General features: G+C 50.2%; 1 protein-coding gene across 1 annotated transcript in view; it reads right to left on the bottom strand.

The window, feature by feature from the left end:
* Positions 1-18,318, bottom strand: part of CSMD2 (CUB and Sushi multiple domains 2) — a 593,647-nt gene that overhangs the window by 248,424 nt on the left and 326,905 nt on the right. Inside the window, exons 11-12 of the mRNA XM_032877161.1 lie at positions 15,731-15,834; positions 12,367-12,479 (exon numbers count right to left, since the gene is read on the bottom strand). Of these exons, the coding sequence (XP_032733052.1) occupies positions 12,367-12,479; positions 15,731-15,834 (217 nt within the window). The remainder of the gene's footprint in view (positions 1-12,366; positions 12,480-15,730; positions 15,835-18,318) is intronic.

The following is an 18,318-nucleotide window of genomic DNA, read 5'->3' on the forward strand; positions in this document are numbered from 1 at the left end:
ATGCAAAGCATCAGAGGTGACACCATTTGTCGGTCAAGGAGAGCAGAGATCACAACTAACTCATTGTTATTATAACTGAGTTTGCTGTAGAACTAATACACGGTGCTGACGTCCTGCTGGCAGCCACTCTGAGCATTTTAATATTTCATCCTTATAGTAATGTTAGGAGCAAGGTACTATTTGTCCTACTTACAAGGTGAGGAAACTGAGGTGCAGAGAGATCATATAGCTGTCCCAGGTCATCTGAGTGAACTGAGATCAAGACGTGGGCTGTACGGTCCCAGGGTCTTACTGCAGCACCGCATTGCCTGTCTCTGAGTACAAGTGCGGGGGTTTTCTGCAAGGTGGTGGGAGATGAGGTTGCAAAAGGCTAAAGGCATCATACAATCTGCTAATGAGACTGGACCGTGGATGGGAAGCATTGGGGAGCCAACAAAGGGTTTCATTTGATTTAGCATTTCATATTATGTATTTTAAAGGATTACCCTGACTGTTGTCTGGAGAATGGTCTGGCGGCAGCAATTCTGGAGGTGAGTGATTGTTCGCTCATTCAAAAAACACATGGCTGTCTCCTAAGTGAACACCACCATGCTGGGCCCTAGGGATACAGAACAAGGCAGACACAAGGCCTGCCCCATGAAGCTTCCATCTGGTGGGAGGCTCACAGTCATCTGGGAGATGTTTTGATGACATCCCAGACTGGGCAAGGTCAGAGGGGGTGGGAAGAGGCAGACAGACTTGGGAGGTGTAAAGTGAGCATGTCTGGGATAAAGGAGAGGCCAGATCTACTGACGGACTGGTCTGGGTGTTTGAGTGCACTTTCACTGAGACAAGCATGCAAGAAGAGGACCAGGTCTGCACGATCACCGGTAAGATATGCTGAATTTTGAGCTGCCTGTGGTACCTCCAGGTGGACACATCTAGTGCAAAGTGGTACATTGGTCTTAAAAGCCTAGCGTAGGAATACAGAATTTGAGATTTAGCTCACAGATGGTAAAAGAAGCCATGAGAAGGATATGGCCACCCATGGAGAATGAGAGATGTCAGTTCTGGGCAGAACAGTTAGGAACATGGGATGGACATGCAGAATGCTGGGCGAAAAATCCCAGGCAGTGCAGGGTCACAGATGCTTGGAGAAGAAGGACTTTCAAGGAGGAGAACTCCAGCCTTGAATGCCATGGAAGTTTAGGTGGGGTGGACGAGCAGGTTCGTGGAAGGAGGTCACTGCTCATACTGACTGGCAGGAGTAGCTGAGTGCAGTGACGCGGCCCCATGCTGTGGGAGAAGAGGAAGATGATATGGGAAGAGCAGATGACTTTTAAAGAAGGCATTTCTTGGAAGTGAAGGAAGAGAGAGAACTTAGGTGGTCACTCATGAGGAACATGGCCTTGAAGACGGCAGCTGAAAATGTTTTTAAGATCGAACAAACTTAACCATATTTAAAATGAGGAAACAGACAGATACACAGAGTATATGTTAACTGAAGATCTAGAGAACAGATGGGGAGAACAGCCCAAGGCCGTGGAGCAGGCAGGGCAGGGGAACTGGAGCACACTGGGAAGGTAGCTTGAGAGACCAGGGAGCTCCTTCCTGCATGGCAGGAGGGAGGAGATGAGGGCTCATTGAGCTTTTAGGGGCAATGCAGGAGGATGAAGGATGTCCTGTGATGGCATGGGCTCTACTTTCTAAATGGAGGAGGGGTCCACTGGTCTCATGGTCTTTGCTGAAGGACGGGGTTTGGTTGTGGGGAAAGAGATATGACATTAATGAGAATGTCTGAGACACTCCCCCTGGAGAAGAGGAAATCATGGCCACAAGGATTGCCACCTGAGGTTCACAGAAGGGGGAGATGACACATGAGCAGGGCACCCCCAGCAGGGCTGTGGGACTTGTCCCTGAAGCCCTCAGTAGCTGGGTGCATGTGGAAGTGGAGAAAGAGGCTCCAGGACTGATTGAGGGGTGGGACTGGATTTACAGAAGTGGAAGACCACAGGGGCAATGGCAGAGGCATTATCCTTGGAGCTTAGCTAAAGGGGAAAAAGCAGGAGAGGCGGAGGATCACCTGGCCAAGGGAGGGTGATGCACGGGAGTAGAGTGGGGAGGAAGAGCAGAAGGGACAAAGGGCCGGTGCAGGCTAGGCAAGGCTTGGAGGTCAGAGATGCTGGAAGACAAGGTCTGGGACAGCCAGGGTACAGCACAGTAAGAGGAATTGAAGTCAAGTGGCTGAAAGGCAAGGTGATGGAAAGGCTTGGAGTGAAGGGGAAGAGGCTGGTGACACTGATGGGAGGAGAGAAAGAGCCAGATATGGTGACAGAGTGAGGTCAAGGGATAAAGGGTGTACATGGCTGCAATGGCACTGGACACTGAACTCTGAACCAGTCTCTCCAAGGGTGAAGTTCATAGGGTCTGGGGTTATGTGCTTCTGTCCCTGGAGAGGGCTACCAGGTAATAGGAGCCTCAAGGGGAAGTCAGGTTAAGGGAGCACTTGGTGAAGAGGTCCAAGGCACTGGAGGGAGGTGATGCATGGGGCCAGGACCAGGACTGGGTGGAAGGGAGAAGAAGAGCAGGGAAGGCAGCTTTGCGAGTTTGTAGCTCCCTGCAGGAAGGCAGAGGGAGCAGGCAGCTGGCTTGTGTTCCTCAGACACTCCCTGTCTTCGTCTAGGCCTTTCCTCCAAGTCCAGGGCCAACCCCTGCTGGGAGCACAGACACCAAGGCTGCTTGACTTCCTGGAGAGTGTTCCGTGTGCTCCACTGCCTGCCTGAAAGGCACTTGTCCTTGACCCTCATGGTCAGGTGCTGACAAAGTTTGATGTCAGGGCCCAGAAAAACAAGTTGGTAAACCAAATTTTGACTTAGAGAAAATCATGCATGCAATTCCCTGTTATCTGCTTACTATAATTCTACTTTGTAAGTGTTTCTCTCACTCCCGCTTTCTCTCGCTTTGTCTACAAAAGCCAGCCAGCAGACCGAAGAGGAGTACTTGAGAGATGCCTGGAACTCCACTGCGATGGGCTCGGCACTCGGTGAATTTGCTTTTCCTTTGCTTGGAGGCTTTATCCCTATCATCTGTGATCAACCTCATTGTCTTCTCCTGGGTTCCTCAATTTCTAATACCAAAGGAGCTGCATCTTATATCTCTAAATTCACCATCTGAGATGCTCCGAGAAGAGCAGTGCCATTTGGAGGAGGAAGGGGAGTCCACGCGTGGATTGTGACTTGCTGCCTTTCCAAATGGGCGGGACTCCATGTGTCCCTCTGTCTACTCACTGACCCCTAAGCCTGGGCTACCACTTCCTCTCTTCCTCCGTCACATGCCGACTCCTCAAGCATGTCAGGTTAAGAGGCCACCTCCTCAGAGATGCTGCCCCGGACCCATGCAGTTCAGGGGGCTCCCATTCTCTTGCCTCTCTTGGCACCCCATTTTTTCCTTCATGGTGCTGATTGCCCTTTGTAAAGATTTATTCATTTTATTAGTTACTGTTCAAGACACTCGGGGTATAGCAGTGGGAAAGAAGATAAGAATGTCTCCCCTCAAGATGCTTCCCGTCTGTGGGGTGTGAGGGACAAAATGATTTGCCAGCTCAGGTTCCTGGCTCCTTACTGGCTTCTAGGTTGGCCCTCCTGTTTCCTCACCCACTAGAATGTCAGCTCTATGAAGGCAGGTGTTGGAGATGCTTTATTGACTAGTGTGTACCCAGCACTTAGCACAGGGCTTGGAACACAGAGAACATTCTGTTCAGTGTGGGAGTCCAGCTTGGACTGCATTTACTGCATGGAAACTGTGCCAAATGCCAGGCTCAGCACTACAGATATAGAGTGTCCTGACCCACAGCTCCTGCCCTTGGAGAGTCCTAGTCAAGGGGGTATAGAAATAAGTAAAGGGAAATGAGGGCGAAGGAAGAGGTGTGTACCTGGCCGAATGGCTTTTGGGATGGCAGAGGAGGAAGCTCTGGCCTCGGGCTGGGAGAGTTGGAGTCCCAGCCACCTGGGAGTCAGCCGGTATCCCACCTTCTGCTCCCCACCTGCAGCCTCACTAAATGCTTCAGGCCAGCTCTCCCCCCTAGACATCCCAGCACCCTCTGGTCTCTAGCCCCCTCTCACTGTCTAGTCCACCCCCTACCGGGATAGTGGCATCTGACAAGAGTGGGTCCCCTGCCTCTTGCCTCTATTCTGTACTCTGCAAAGCAGGGTGAGATTGCTCAGAAAGAAAAATCCGATCATTGCTGTGCCCTGCCCATTGATTCTTTGATGGCTGCCTAAAACACACAGATTTAAGTCTCTAAATGCTTGGCATGGCTGGACCTTGCCCACACCCACCTGCTCCAGACTTCTCTTTGGCGTCACCAACCTTGAGATTTAGATGCACCCCCCACCCCCAACCCCGGTCAGCCTGTGGGGAGGCAAACCAGTGCAATAGCAATGAGCGAGGATCTAAATCCTGTCTCCAACATAGGTAGGAGACCTAAGGCACATTTCGGATTCTCCCTGAGCTCTCGTTTTGTCATCTGTAAAATGAAAATGGTAATCACACCTATCTTACAGGACTGTTGTGAGGATTTAATGAGCTTATGTATATAAGAAATTGTCAGAACGTCCAGCACGTGGCACGCAAGCAGTAAGCAGTAAGCAGTAAGCAGTAGTGTTTCCCATCGTCATTATCACTGTGTGGCTGGCAGATCCCCACTGGCGCTCACAGGGCTCTAACTTGGCCCCTGTGTCCTCTCTCCCTGAAAGAATACCCCTGCTTGGCTGCCCAACAGAGAATCACCTTTAAGTGTCAACTCAAGCGCTTCCCAGTTGGGGATCATCCTTCGCATCATGGGGCAGACTTAGGGGATCTTTCCCTCCTCACTCCCAGCCCTCCTGACAACTTTCTGTTAAGGCACCATTACTGCAGTTTGTGGCTTGTGTTTCTCCCTGTTAAATGGCAAGTTTCTTGAGGACAAAGACTGTTTTTGACATGTCTATCCTCCCAGCTTCTAGGAGGGTACAGGATGATGAGGGGCAGGTAGAAGGAAGGATGGAAGGAAAGAAGCAGGAAAGAGGAAGGAAGAGTGTAGTATCTGGAGAACAGTTAGATGTTCACTGTGGGGGCGCCTGGGTGGCTCAGTGGGTTAAAACCTCTGCCTTTGGCTCAGGCCATGATCCCAGGGTCCTGGGATCGAGCCCCGCATCGAGCTCTCTGCTCCGCGGAGAGCCTGCTTCCTCCTCTCTCTCTGCCTGCCTCTCTGCCTACTTGTGATCTCTGTCAAATAAATAAATAAAATCTTAAAAAATAAAAGAAATTCACTGTGGCAGGACGTGACAGTGAAGAGAGAGGAGGCCACAGAGAGGGTCTCAGGGACATCTTGAAGAGCCTGGGTCAATGACTGACGAGTCATCTATGTGTGGTCTTGGAGGCTGTGAGCTGCTCAAAGCCAAGGGTCCCATCTCTTCTGCCCTTTGTAGCTCCAGAACCAAGGACAGCGTCTGAGGCATGCTGAGCTGCCCAGACCTATTGTTCAACTAGCACAAACTCCTGCGAGTCTGAGACATCTTTGGTGTTTAAGACAACCCTAAGGCATGCCTGGATATCATGGATTTGCTCAGAACCACATCCCACTCCACTTTTCTGCTTCTGATAGGAAGGGAAGCCAGAGGCAAGGGACACAGCACCTCTGCCTCTATGTTCATTTTGGTGTTTGTGCTTCTCCTCGCAAAGGCTGGCACAAATTGGATGCAGACGGCGGTGGATAAAGTGGGTGACGTGCTTCCCACTCCACTTCCTTCCTCCACAACACTATCATGGGGATGTCACAGCTGAAGGAGGTTAGGAACCAGGGGTGAACGTGGACGCGTAGAACGTCAGGCTTACCTCCGAGCTGTTTGCATTAGCCCCACACTGAAGCTTGCTATCAGCAGAAGCCCATGTATTTTGAGAGTATATCTCATGGACAAATTACTTCCTGCCAATTTTCTCTTCAGTATCATAATGCCAGTTTATTGCAGACTGCTGCTGCACTTGTCGCCTGCCAAATTTTAATGGTACAGCATCCTCTGCTGCTTGCCGCCCCCGCCCCCGCAGGTCAGGACAGACTTGGTTACGGCGTGGATCCCACTGGGCTTTCCTGGGAGCAGGCAACTGCTGCCTGTCTCTAACAAAACCCCAGCTCCCAGTGCCTGAGAACGCTTTAAGGGTCTCAGGGAAACTCTGAGTGTCTTAGGAACATGCCTGGTGTTGTTTCTGACCCAAACTGGGAAGATTGGGCCCATTTGCTCATGGGGAGCAAATAAAAAGAAGAGGTGTCCTGAAAATAGTGAAATAGTGGACTTGAGGTTGAAAATGGTCTCATGCTTGAGGCAAGGCAGGGTCCAATAAGGAGTGGAGCCAGTATTGCAGGTCTGTTGCCCTTGGTCTTCGTTCCAGCCCAGATCATGGCCATCACTTCCAGGAAGCTCACCTGGGCTCCCCAGCAGAGTTAATTCTAGGCAAGGGGATGGTGGCATTGCCAGCAGAGGGCTAGTCTTGCTTGTGTTCTCCCTACTTGCTCTCAGACTTTATGTTCTAACTCTCAGAGATATCTGACCAACTTCTTTTCCTCCTTTATGCAAGCCTCCATTTCAGATACCTGCTCCTCCAGGGAGCCGTCCCTGATGCCCTCAAGCAAGGTTAGTGGCCCCTCCTTGATATTTCCCCATCTTCTTGCACTTTCTTGACTCTACTGAACATTGCTATGGCTGAGGTGAAGGCACAGATTGTTCTCTTGTCCTCGTGGCCCCCATGAACTGAACAGTGTCTGCAACACACAATAGGGGCTTAGATAATGTTGAATAGAAGGTGACCTCATTTCCAAGGTGAGTCCCTGCTGTTGGGCGTCCTTTCTTCATAACTTGTCATGCCCCGATTCTTCATGTCTCCAGGGTCAAGGTCCCAGCTCCTTCCACCCCTGTGCCAGTCAAATCCCCAGATTTAGCATTAGGCTGCCAGATTCCAGGCTCTGAGTCAGGAAGCGAGGAGACTCCCAGATTGATGCTAAAACTTGTTAGCAAGTTGTATGTAATTTTATAATGTTTCTGGTAAGTGCTAATTGCCTGTTCCTTAAATATTTCTTGTTCTACTGGGAAGCAAAGCAATTGCAACTATGAATGCATTTCTTACAGCTGGCTACCCCCATGGAGGGGGACTGAATTTTTAGGCTCCGAGTACTCAGATTTTAATGGTGCCTGAGTCCTCTCCCCAGCCCTGACCTGCAATTGTGACAAGCAGAACTGAAAGAATTTCTAGAAAATAAGTCCCCCAATTTTCCCACCTAGGGGCTCACACTTCTAATGAGGGGGGTGGAGTGATACTGTAGTGCTACCTGTCTGTCCCAAGGAAGCTTCTTTTTACCTGAGCTGGGGCAGAGGGTATATTGATGATGATGGGGCCAGAAGTGCCCGGGAGCATTCTCTATCCACAGATGCCTCATGCTACCTACAAAACATCTATATCACAGTTACCTTCCTATTGCTGAGCCAGGATGTCTATCCTGTATGGGATTCCTCAGAATCTGAATAAAAGGAGGACTAGAATGTGGATGGAGGTCGTTTTGAAGCTTTGGGTACAGGTTGCAAGAGGAGCTACAAGCCTAAGGAAGCAGGGGAGAGAGCGGGCTTTTAAATGAGTGTTTCTTAAATGCCGGCCCTATGTTGGGAGGTGCATGACACCAAGCCCTCGGGAAACCCCCCGTGAGATCAGTGTTTATCAGTCCCTCTTCACAAGTGAGAGTACCCAGGCTCAAAGATGTGGAGGGACTGGTTAAGACCACACACAGTGCAACGGGGATTATAGATTGGGTCTGTCTGACCCCAAAGCCATGGGGACAATGGAGAATGCCTGGCTCCTGTATCCGAGTGCTGGGAAGTTGAGAGGGTGTGGAGGAAGGGTGCTTGATTGTACTTGTGTAGACGGTCATCACAACTTAATCTGAGAGATTTTCTGAGCACACTCTGTGTGCCAGGCACTGGGCTCAGCCCTGCAGGCCTGAAGAGATGGACATTCTATACTCTTGCCTAGAATGAGTTCTCAAGAGCCAGGACGTGGCTTAGAATTACTGTAAATGGAGATGGTGAGCTCAGTTTGGATGGAGTTATAGACTGAATGTTTGTGCCTCCCTCAAACTCGTATGACATATGGCAAAGTTCTGACCTCAAAGGTTTTGGATTTGGAGGCAGGGCCTCTAAGGAAGTAATAAAGGCTAAATGAGGCCATAGGGGTGGGGCCCTTATCCAAAAGGATTAGCGTCCTTATAAGAAGTGACACCAGCAAGCTCGGGCTCCCTCCCTCTCTCCCTGTGTGAGTACCAAAGAAAGGTCATGCGAGGACATTGACGAGGCTGCCCAGACTAGAAACTGGATCAGCCAGAACTTTGACCTTGGATTTCTCGCCTTCAGAACTGTGACAAAATAAATTTCTGTTTCAGCTCCTGGTCTATGGTATTTTTGTTACGTCCACCCAAGCAGACTAGCACACACGCCTTGGGTTTGAGATGTCCGAGGGAGAAATGTGTCACATGAAGACTGATATACAAATGGGGAATAGATTTGGAAGTTGCCAGGGCTTAGGTTGAGAGGGAAGCCATGGGAGTAGATGCAAACCACTGTGGAAGGTTCTAGAAAAAGAAGATGGAAAATAGGAGAGACCCGGGGAAGTACCTGCTCTGTGGGGGCTTGAGGGGTCATGCAGGAGCTCTGAGGGAGCAGCCAGAGGGGTGGCAGATGAGCAGGAGGCTGCAGGTGGCAGAAGCCCAGAGAGGAAGATGGCTAATCACATTGGGATGCCAGGGGACATAACCCACTCAGCTTTATTCATAGTAGAGGTTCCTCACTGTGAAGGCAAGAGATGGACAGCTTTTACCCTCCAATCAAAGGTCGAGGGTAGAAGGGACAAGAAGGGGAAGGTACATTCCCTACATCTAAACTTTTAATTCCCTACATTTAAATCTCTACATTTAAACTTGCCCAGGTTCTTCTTCCCTGCAGACAAAGTGCAAACTCTTCATGAGGTCTCAAGGTTCTCAGTCACTTGGATCTGTCTCCTGTCTCTTCTGCCTCCCTGCCCTATGCTGCAGCTAGAGCGAACCATCTCATTTCTCAGGCAGTCTAGGGTGTGTAGTGCAGGTGGGAGGCAGGGACCTAGTGCCAGGCCACCTACAAGACAGGGAGGGAGCCAAGTGTTCCCTGGCAGAAGAGGACACACCCTGGAGTGGGGAACAGTGCTGATCATGGAGGCCTTGGGTGCAGAGGAACCTCAGTGGTCCCAAGGGAAGACACTTCTCTGAGCCAGACACTGTGCAAGGAGCTCTCTGGGACTCTATTTCACTTTCTTCACAAGGCATTAAGGTTGCCACTACTCTTTCCATTTTATGAGTGGGAAATTGAGGCTCCGACGTACCACAGGACTTGGCCAATCCCACAGCTGGGACCATGCTGGGATTCATCAGATCTGGTCCAATTCCAGAGTTTGTTCCATCTTCACCTGCCTCTGTGAGCAGGACACACGTAGACCCTTGGGTTAATGATGTAAGGTAATGCCAGTCTCTCTTCCTAATCTGTCGCAAGTCTGAGCAGAAGTCCTGCTGACACCTAGTCTGTGACTAAAAGTCCCACCGCGGATGTTTTCAGACTGCTTTAGTTTTCTGTTCTAGTCTGTGATGCTCCTGCTGCGGTTCCAGCACCCAGTGTCATGCTGGTCATGTGACAAGCTCATCACTACCTCTGGGCAAGGTGGACACATGATGAACAAAACCCCAACTGGTTGTAACGAGGAGCCTGGGCTCGTGCCATATGGCCCATGTGACTGGGGCACAGTGTTGGCTTCTAAGATTTTAAAAGGAATTGAAATTCTGTCACTTTGGAGACCCCTGGTAGAGGGGGAAAACATCATGGGCTTTGAAGCCAGTGACACATGGAGTTGAATCTTGGCTCTTCCAGGTCCCAGACTTCGTGTGACCCCAGGCAGGATATTCCACCCTTGAGTTCCAAATTCCTCAGTTACAAAACAGCAGCCATCAGCTAGCTGTCACACCGAATGAGATGAAGCAGTTTCTCAAACTGGTGTTAGCTACAAATCCTTTCTTAAAAGAAGGCTTACAAGGAACAGAAGAGAAAAAGGAGAAGGCGTGGAGGCAGGATCAGAGCCTGCCCTGTTAGGCACACCCTACCTAAACTTGGTGGTCCCTGAGGGTACCCCAAATGTTTGTATGACAGTTTGAAAACCTTGAGAAAGTTAGCATAAAGCTTCCGGCACATAACAGGCATTCAATGTTCTGTCCCTTTCTTTTCCAGTGAAACCATGCCAAACAAATCTAATTCCTCTTTCCTACATAACAGCCCTTCAAATATTTAAACGGAGCTCTCAGCTCTCCCCTGAGTCCACTCTTCTCCCAAATGCATTTTCAGGGGGCTCTTAACCTTTCTCACAGGGTTTGACTTCAGTTCTCTCCCAGCATCCCCACAATTAGGTCCACTTCTCGATGCCTGATCAGAACGAGAAACCAGCACCACTGACTCTCTGGGGTAAATTCTAGCTGCTAAGTTCTCAAACATTCACAGAGGACTTGCTATTTATTCCCACTTCCTCTCATCCTGGTGACTTAGCCAGGAGCTCTACCCCATTGAGGTCTTTCTGCACGTTGTTTGCTCACTGCTGTACTGTCATCCCTTTCTGGCTCATGCTATTTATGGCTTAACCACGCCATTGATAAAATATGGACAGAATAAGGGCAGGTGGGTGGCACACAGGATCATTCCTCCCCACTTCTGGAAATGTTCACTGCTGAGCATCCAGAGAACTTCAGACATGAGGGAAACTTTTGAAACTCTGAGTCCGAATCCATTCCCATTTTCCAAGGAGTGAGTGTCGGAGCTTGGCCTGAATCCTGATTTCTCTCTGCCGTCCCCCATCTGTGTGTGTATAACTCTATGTACCGAAGAACCATTTGCTTACCTACCTGTGTCCTCACTCATTAGTCACCCATAATTGCTGTGCAATTCTTAGTTTCACATCCTTGACCACACTTACTCTTCACAGAAGCCCTGGGACCTAGGGCGTATTATCACCTCCATGTCCCAGGTGAAGAAACAGAGCCCCAGAGAGGCTCCCTGACCTGACATAGGGCTAGAAAGGGACAGAACCAGGATGTGAACTCAGCACTTGTCACCCCATTGGTGCTCTGGCTGCTGTTGTCTCCCCTTGACACGTGCCTCCTGTTCTTAGAACAGGACCTCCACTGTCCTAGCCTGAACTGGGAAAAAATAGAGTTCTGTTGTTTTAGGCTGCCCCTCAGTGTGTGGTCCTTTGTCCAAGCAGCTGGAGAAAACTGACAGGACTCCTGTGTACCCAGCTTGGAGACAGAGTACAGGTCCTGGTACAGATGGAACCCCGGGCCCCTGGGATGGGGGGGCTCACACTGAGCAGAGTAAGGGCCTTTTGGAGTTGTTACCCCCAACTCATCTCATGTAGAATCATCAGGTCTCTGAACAGGGGTGGGGAAAAACCTTCTCTCCCTCATCCTCTGCCCCCGTCTCTCCAAGTCATTTTCAAGACTCATGGCTCACTTTCTTGATAGAACCTTTTCGGATGTCACATACAGGATGACGGCCCCTTTTTCTGTGTTCCCACTGGCTGTTTGCCACAGCTATCTTGCTTTAATAATAGCTCATATGTTTCCTCCTCTGTCTCACCACTGAAGTGCAGACCCCTTGCAAGGGCTCAGATCTGATGTGTCTGTTCCCTGAGTGCTGGGCTAGGCTCTGCCACCTACCAAATCTGCCAACCAAATGCTTGGGGATGGCTTCTGCTCCCCTTTCTGTGGGGGTTGGCATTAGCAGTCATCACCAATGGGAAATTTGGAAGCACACAGAAGGTGGATGGAGGAAGTATCCTGGGCCCAGAGTTCACTGTTCCCTTAATGCTGGCTCCCAGTGAGATTCAGGTCACCCTCCTTTGTATCCTCCTCAGGTCACCAATGGTGTGTGTCTGTCCCTAGCCCTGTGTGCAGTCACTCAGCTCTATGACACCCAAGTATGTCAGCTTGGGAAGCTCCAGAAGTCTGTGGGGTCTTTTAAAGGTCTACACAAGCCAGGTGTGAATTGTAGATGAAATTAATGCATGCCCTTGGCACTGTGTGGCCTAAGCCTCAAGTGATTTATCCCAGATAATCCTCAAAACAATCCAGGAGACCCACTGGCCAAAGGAAGTTGAGCCTCAGACAAGTCGAGTAATGTGCCTACGGAGAGGAAGCTAGCGTGGGACACAATCAGAATTCGAACCCAGAGCTTGCTGACACACATCCGGACCCCAAGTCTGACTCCAGAGTGAGTGGATCAGCCCCCCAGCTGCAGTTACCTTCGTAAGAAGCCTTGAATCCCAGGGAGCTGCCGCTGCCATCAGTTTGGAAGAGGAGCCACATTTGATGGTTGGTGCTGACAATGAGATCTGGGACCGACGTACCTGTCAGGCTGTCAGGACAGCAAGATTTAGAGAAGTGCCCCGCACTCTGGCACCCCACAGAATGACTAGGAGCCCTGCCCTGTCAGGTGAATTTGGGCCCCACTGTGTTTAACACTGGAGCCCAGTGACGGGTGCTCCAGTGGCTGAGAGACTCATCACCTCTCCCCTCCAGCCAAGGGCAAGGCTTGTATTTACCCGTGACCCCCAGCCCAGACCCCTGGGCTCACCAGGTAGACCTGGGTCCTTGCTTTCTCAGGGGCCAGGGTTAGCTGTAGACTGATCGACTGAAGGGGTATCTACACACCTGCCATCTCTGATTTCTCATGTGAACTACCAAAGAAAAGACAGAGACAGAAACCCGTTTCCCCAGTCGAGCCCAGCCACTCCTTTTAATGAGACATCTCTTTCAGCTCTATATGGAATTATCAGCTTCCATATATGAAGAAAAGCTTAAAGTGCAGCCTTCCCTCTGGGGCCACATACTTTCTGAAGAACAGAGTTCAGACATGGGGAGGATTGAGTTCACATTTACCGAATACCTATCCAAGCCAGATAATTTTCCCTCCATTATCTTCTTTAATGATCCCAGTAGCCCAGTGAGATAGGGGCTGTGTTACCCCCATATTACAGATGAGAAGACAAGGGTGCAAAATGGGCGGTGGCTTTCCCAAGGTCGGCCTGATGGAGAGTGGCAGAGCCAGAGTCCACAGCAGAGGCTGGGCTTTCCAGAAGAAACCTGGCTTCCTCTTGCTGCAGAGACCAAACAGATCACTAGCAGGGGATGGTGGTGGATGGTGTGATTGGATTAATGGATCTTAATCTCTACTCCATTCTGGGGTCTTAAAGGTTGTGGGGGGGCACTGAGTTGGGGATGGTGGTGGATGGTGTGATTGGATTAATGGATCTTAATCTCTACTCCATTCTGGGGTCTTAAAGGTTGTGGGGGGGCACTGAGTTGGCTGTATGAGATGATCAGCACAATGTGAGTGCTGTGGGTGTGGGGCTGGGGTAGATATCTGGGTACATTGGACTGGCCCATGTGACATTGCCGGACTAGGGTGCTGGCATTCTGCAGGGCGTAAGGATTGAGGCCAAGCCAGGGCTGGCTCCTAACTCCAGGATGGCAGAGTCCGTTTGACCCAATCATGACAACAAAGGAGGCCAACCATTCTGCATGTGTTTCCCTGAAGTCTGAGATGGATGCTAGCCTATGGAGATCTAAGGGCTGGGGGGAGAGCCCCTGGGCTATTATAGGACTTATTGAGAGTTCTCTCAAAACTTATAGAGATTTGGGTATAAACCCTGGATCAGTCATTCATTTGCCATGGGGCTCTGGGCAAGGGGCTGAGCCACTCTGGGATTTTTCATTTTGAGTTAAATGAGGGGAATGGGTTATAAAAATCTTTCTGGCTCTGCTCTTCTAAGGTTCTCTGACAGATCATCCTGGGATTTTTGTCCTGAGAGGAGACAGAGCCAGGATCCTGGCCTTCTGAGCACACCAAGCTGAGGGACCATACAGGGCAGGTGAGAAATGGCAGATAAATCAGAAGAGGAATTGTCATTTTATATTTTATATGTCATTTTATATGTCATTTTATATTTTTTAATGTCATTTTGCCTGGGTCATGGGATACCCAGATATCTGGCCAAACATTATTCTGTTTCTGTGAAGATGCCTCTGGATGACTTTAACATTTTAATTGGTAGACTGAATAAAGCAGATTGCCCTTCCCCATATAGATGGGTCTCATCTAATCAGTTGAAGGCCTGCCTGGAACAAAAAGGCTAACCCTCTCCCAAGTAAAAGAGAATTCTTTCTGCCTGCCTGACTTCCATCTGGGACATTGCTTTTTTTTTTTTTTTTTCCCGTCCCTTTTTTTCTGCCTTTGACTTGAACGGAAACATCAACTCTTCCTGGGTCTAGAGCCTGCTGGCCTTTGCACTAAAACTACATCATCAGCTCTCCTAGGTCGCAGCTTGCCGACTCACTCTGCAAATCCTGGGGCTTGTCAGTCTCCATTAGCATGTGAACTAATTCCTTATAATAAATCCCTGGCTTTCTGTGTATATCCTATCGGTTCTGTTTCTCTGGAGAACCCTGATTCATACAGTGGAGTGGGCCAGGGGGAGGATGTCCTCCAGGCTCACATCCCATTCCTTTCTCATAAGAGAGTCCAAGTATCAGCCGTGTCACCTGATTCCGAGGGTAACGTGGTGAGTCATTCAACTGCCCTGACAGAGTTTCTCTGGTAGCTGTGGGGAAGGTGTGGGAAGCACCTAGAACAGAACAGCTCCTGCACAAAGCAGCGAGGACTGAAGAGCCATTTCTCATTCAGCATGAAAACCAAAGGGAACTGGCCTGGGGCTAGCCTGGTGGGGAAGAGCCCTGGCACAGGATGCTGTCCTGGACTGAAATCAAAAGGCATGAACTCAAGTGTTGGTTCTGCCACCAACCAGCTTTGCAACGTTTAGGCCTTAGTTTCCCCACCTGTTAAATGGGGATAATGACACAACTAAATGAGATATCTGATGTGCAAGTTCCCTTCCCGGAGCCTGTGCAAGCAGTGGATGGTTGGTGTGTAGGAAAGCTTCCCTGCTCCCAACCCCCGCATCTGGGCAAGGGAGATGAGCGAGATCAGGCTGTCTGAGCCAGACCACATGTACTGAACAGGAGTGTTCTCCTGTGTTTATGTCAGGCTGATGGTGGCGGGCAAAGGAAGATCCAACAGAATGGAATCCTAGGACAGCACAGCATTATCCGCTCCCTGACTAGACCATGTGATACGAGCCTTTCTTGGCTTAGGAATTGTGGCCACTGTGTGCACAGGGTCCCAGATCCCTGAAACAGCTCATTTCCCAGGTAGTTCTGAGCACGCAGGGAGGTCAGCAACACACTTCCACCATCTCTGTCTGGAGTCAGACTTCCACGGATAGACATGGGCTTGAGGAGAAACTAGTGGGTGGCAGAGGAAGGAGCTGCAAGAAGCAGCTCACCACGTGGAATGCTCCAGGTGCACACCCAGAACCTCAACTCCCCCTCCTCCCTGAGAAACAGTTTCTTCTGCCCACTTCTCCTGGAACTTCCTAGAGAGAATGTGGCCAGTGCTCTGTTTCCTTCCACCGGAGTAGAGGGGCTGGTCCCCTGGGCTTGATGTGGTGTGACCCTGGGGACCAGACAGGGTTCAGTATACCATCCCACCACCCCTAGGCCAGGGCCATGTGCTCCCCACCCTCCGGACCAGAGCCCTGCTTCACTTACACGTAGAGAACAGTTTTCTGGTCCCCGTCCTGCCCGCCGTCCCCGACCGTCAGGGTGTCGTAGCCCCTCTCCAAGTCAAAGTCCTCAAAGGCCAGCTTGATCACCTGGGGAGGGATCACGGGGTTAGGGAACAGGCAGGGGCTGCCGTGAGACACTCATACAGCTGTGAGGCGTTCCCTCCTTAGGTTCCGAAGCCCTGGGTCCCTGGGACACCACCCCACACAGCCCCTGATCCAAACGAAGCATTTCCACACCACCTTTTGGAGTGTGAACTATTTCTCTCCAGGCCTTACAGCCTCTGGGGTCCCCTGATGTTTTCCAGAGATGTTCACAGCACATCTGGCAAATTCTGGGGGCTGCCATGACAACATCAGGCACATCTGGCTGCCTGTGAGAAGATTAGATTCTCTCTTCATCCTTTAATGCACAGAAGTCCCCCTGGACTTAGTGGCAATATTTTAGGCCACATGTGGAATCTCAGCCATCTTGCCTGCCCCCAGGGACCTGCAGAAGTTTCTTTTAACCCCTCCTCTGCCTGCCTTTCTCTATCATTTTTTTGTTTATTCATTGAATAAATGAATGGTCCAGGAAGGAGGTTTCAACAAAATCCTTCTATCTTAATTCATTTTAGTCCTGCCTTCTACAATATTTCCTAAGCACCCACCACGTGTCGGGTCTCAACAGTGAGCACAGCCTCTGCCCTTGGTGAGCAGGGGAGACAGAACGTACGCTGAGAACCACCAAGCCCCTGCTGGGTGGCAGGTGTTCCAAAGACTGCTGTAGGTACACAGAGCAGCCTGGGGCTCATGGAGCCTGTGGTGGGGCTGTCTGAGGGTTCTGAAGGCTGCGGAAGATGGTCAGGCCACAGGGGGTGCTGGCAATGAGAAGGACCTGTCCTGAAGAGTCAGATGCACAGGGCCTGAGTTTGGGCAGAAATGGGACATTCCAGAATGAGTGTTTGTTATCTGTTGATGGAAGGTCTGCACAGTGAGCACAGCTGCTAGCTGTTTCATTCTGGAGGACAATGTGGCTGGGCCTTCAGTGCAAGGAGGGGACACAGGAAGGTCCAGAACTTAAGAAATTTGCCTGGAGCTAAGTCTGAAAGGTCTTAAAAATCTCCCCTGGCCCAAAGAGTTGAGGTTTATCTTGGTGAGGGCATTAAGAAAAGTTTCAAAAAGTGGGTGGCAGTGGTACATTAGTGTTTGAGAAAAATGTCAGTCTGGCTGCTGGTGTGGAAACCGATGTGGCAGGAGGGAGGCCAGAGGTGGTAGGGAGAGTTCTGTCTAGGTGGGCGATAGAGGAAGGCGGTGGGATGGAAAAGATAGACAGGTCCTGGCAGTGTTCAGGACTTTGTGACTGCATGGGTGTGGGGACCAAGGGATGGGGAGGGATTCAGGATGACCTGTGGGTCCCTGGAAGGGTGAGAGGTATAGCCATGCACAAGATGGGACACAGGGAGGCTCCACTCCTAATGGCTACTCCGGGCTTCTTTTTGCCTGTTCCATTTTTTTTTAAAGTTTTTATTTAAATTCCAGTTAGTGAACATTCAGAGTAATATTAGTTTCAGGGATACAATACAGTGATACCACACTTCCATACAATACCCGGTGGTCATCACAGCAAGGGCGCCCCTCAATCCCATCCCCTATTTCCCCCCTCTCCCCGGCTTCTGGTAACCATCAGGCTGTTCTCTAGGTTTGCCTCTCTTTTTTCTCCCCCTATGATTGTTTCGTTTCTTAAATTCCATGTATGAATGAAATCATATGGTATTAGTCCTTCTCTGACTTGTTTTGCTCAGTAGTATACTCTCTAGATCCATTTACATCCTTACAAATGGCAAGATGACATTCTTTTTAAGGGGTGAGTAATATTCCACTGCAGACATTGCCCACATCTTCTCTATCCATTCATCTGCAGCTCCAATGTGATGAAGAGCGTCCATCTCCCAGTGGGGAGGCTGAAGATGTTCCTCTGTGTTCTGTTGTAAGACTCAAGAAATAGAGAATTCTATGGATAGATGTTCCCTGTTGTGAAGGTCTCCTCTATGGGAACCCACATACTGCTAGGGTGCTGCTACAGCCTCACCCCCGGTGCCCTCAGGGACCTCAGAAGCCACCTACTGCTACACTGATTCATCAGCCCAGCTGCCATGTTCGAGGCCCCCTCCATACTGGGCATGGCGTTCTTATGAGCATCTCTGTATAAGAACACCTGTGAGCACAGAACAGGAGAGTGGAGGAGATGAGTGGCACTGGCTGTAAGAAAGGTTAAAGGATGCTTCCCAGAGGAAATGAAGCCAGGGCTGAGTTTGGGAGATGAACCGGAGTTCACTAAACAGTTAAGGAAGGGAGAGGCATCCAGGCAGAGGGAGAAGCAGGTGAACAGACAAAGGTGTGGGACGCATGACTCATCCAGAGACTCCTGGATCTGCAATGGTTAAACGCAGAGGGGAGTGGAGGCTGGTGCTGGGAGGAAGTGGGAAGAGCAGAGTAGGAAAGGCTGTCCATCCTGTCAGTCATGATTTGGGCTTTGCCCTAAAGACAAGGGGAAGTGATGGAAGGGTTGTGAGCAAAGGTGTGAAGCATGAT

This window comes from Lontra canadensis, unplaced genomic scaffold (assembly GCF_010015895.1).
Source record: "Lontra canadensis isolate GAN:19392208 unplaced genomic scaffold, GSC_riverotter_1.0 scaffold60, whole genome shotgun sequence".
Taxonomy (NCBI): domain Eukaryota; kingdom Metazoa; phylum Chordata; class Mammalia; order Carnivora; family Mustelidae; genus Lontra; species Lontra canadensis.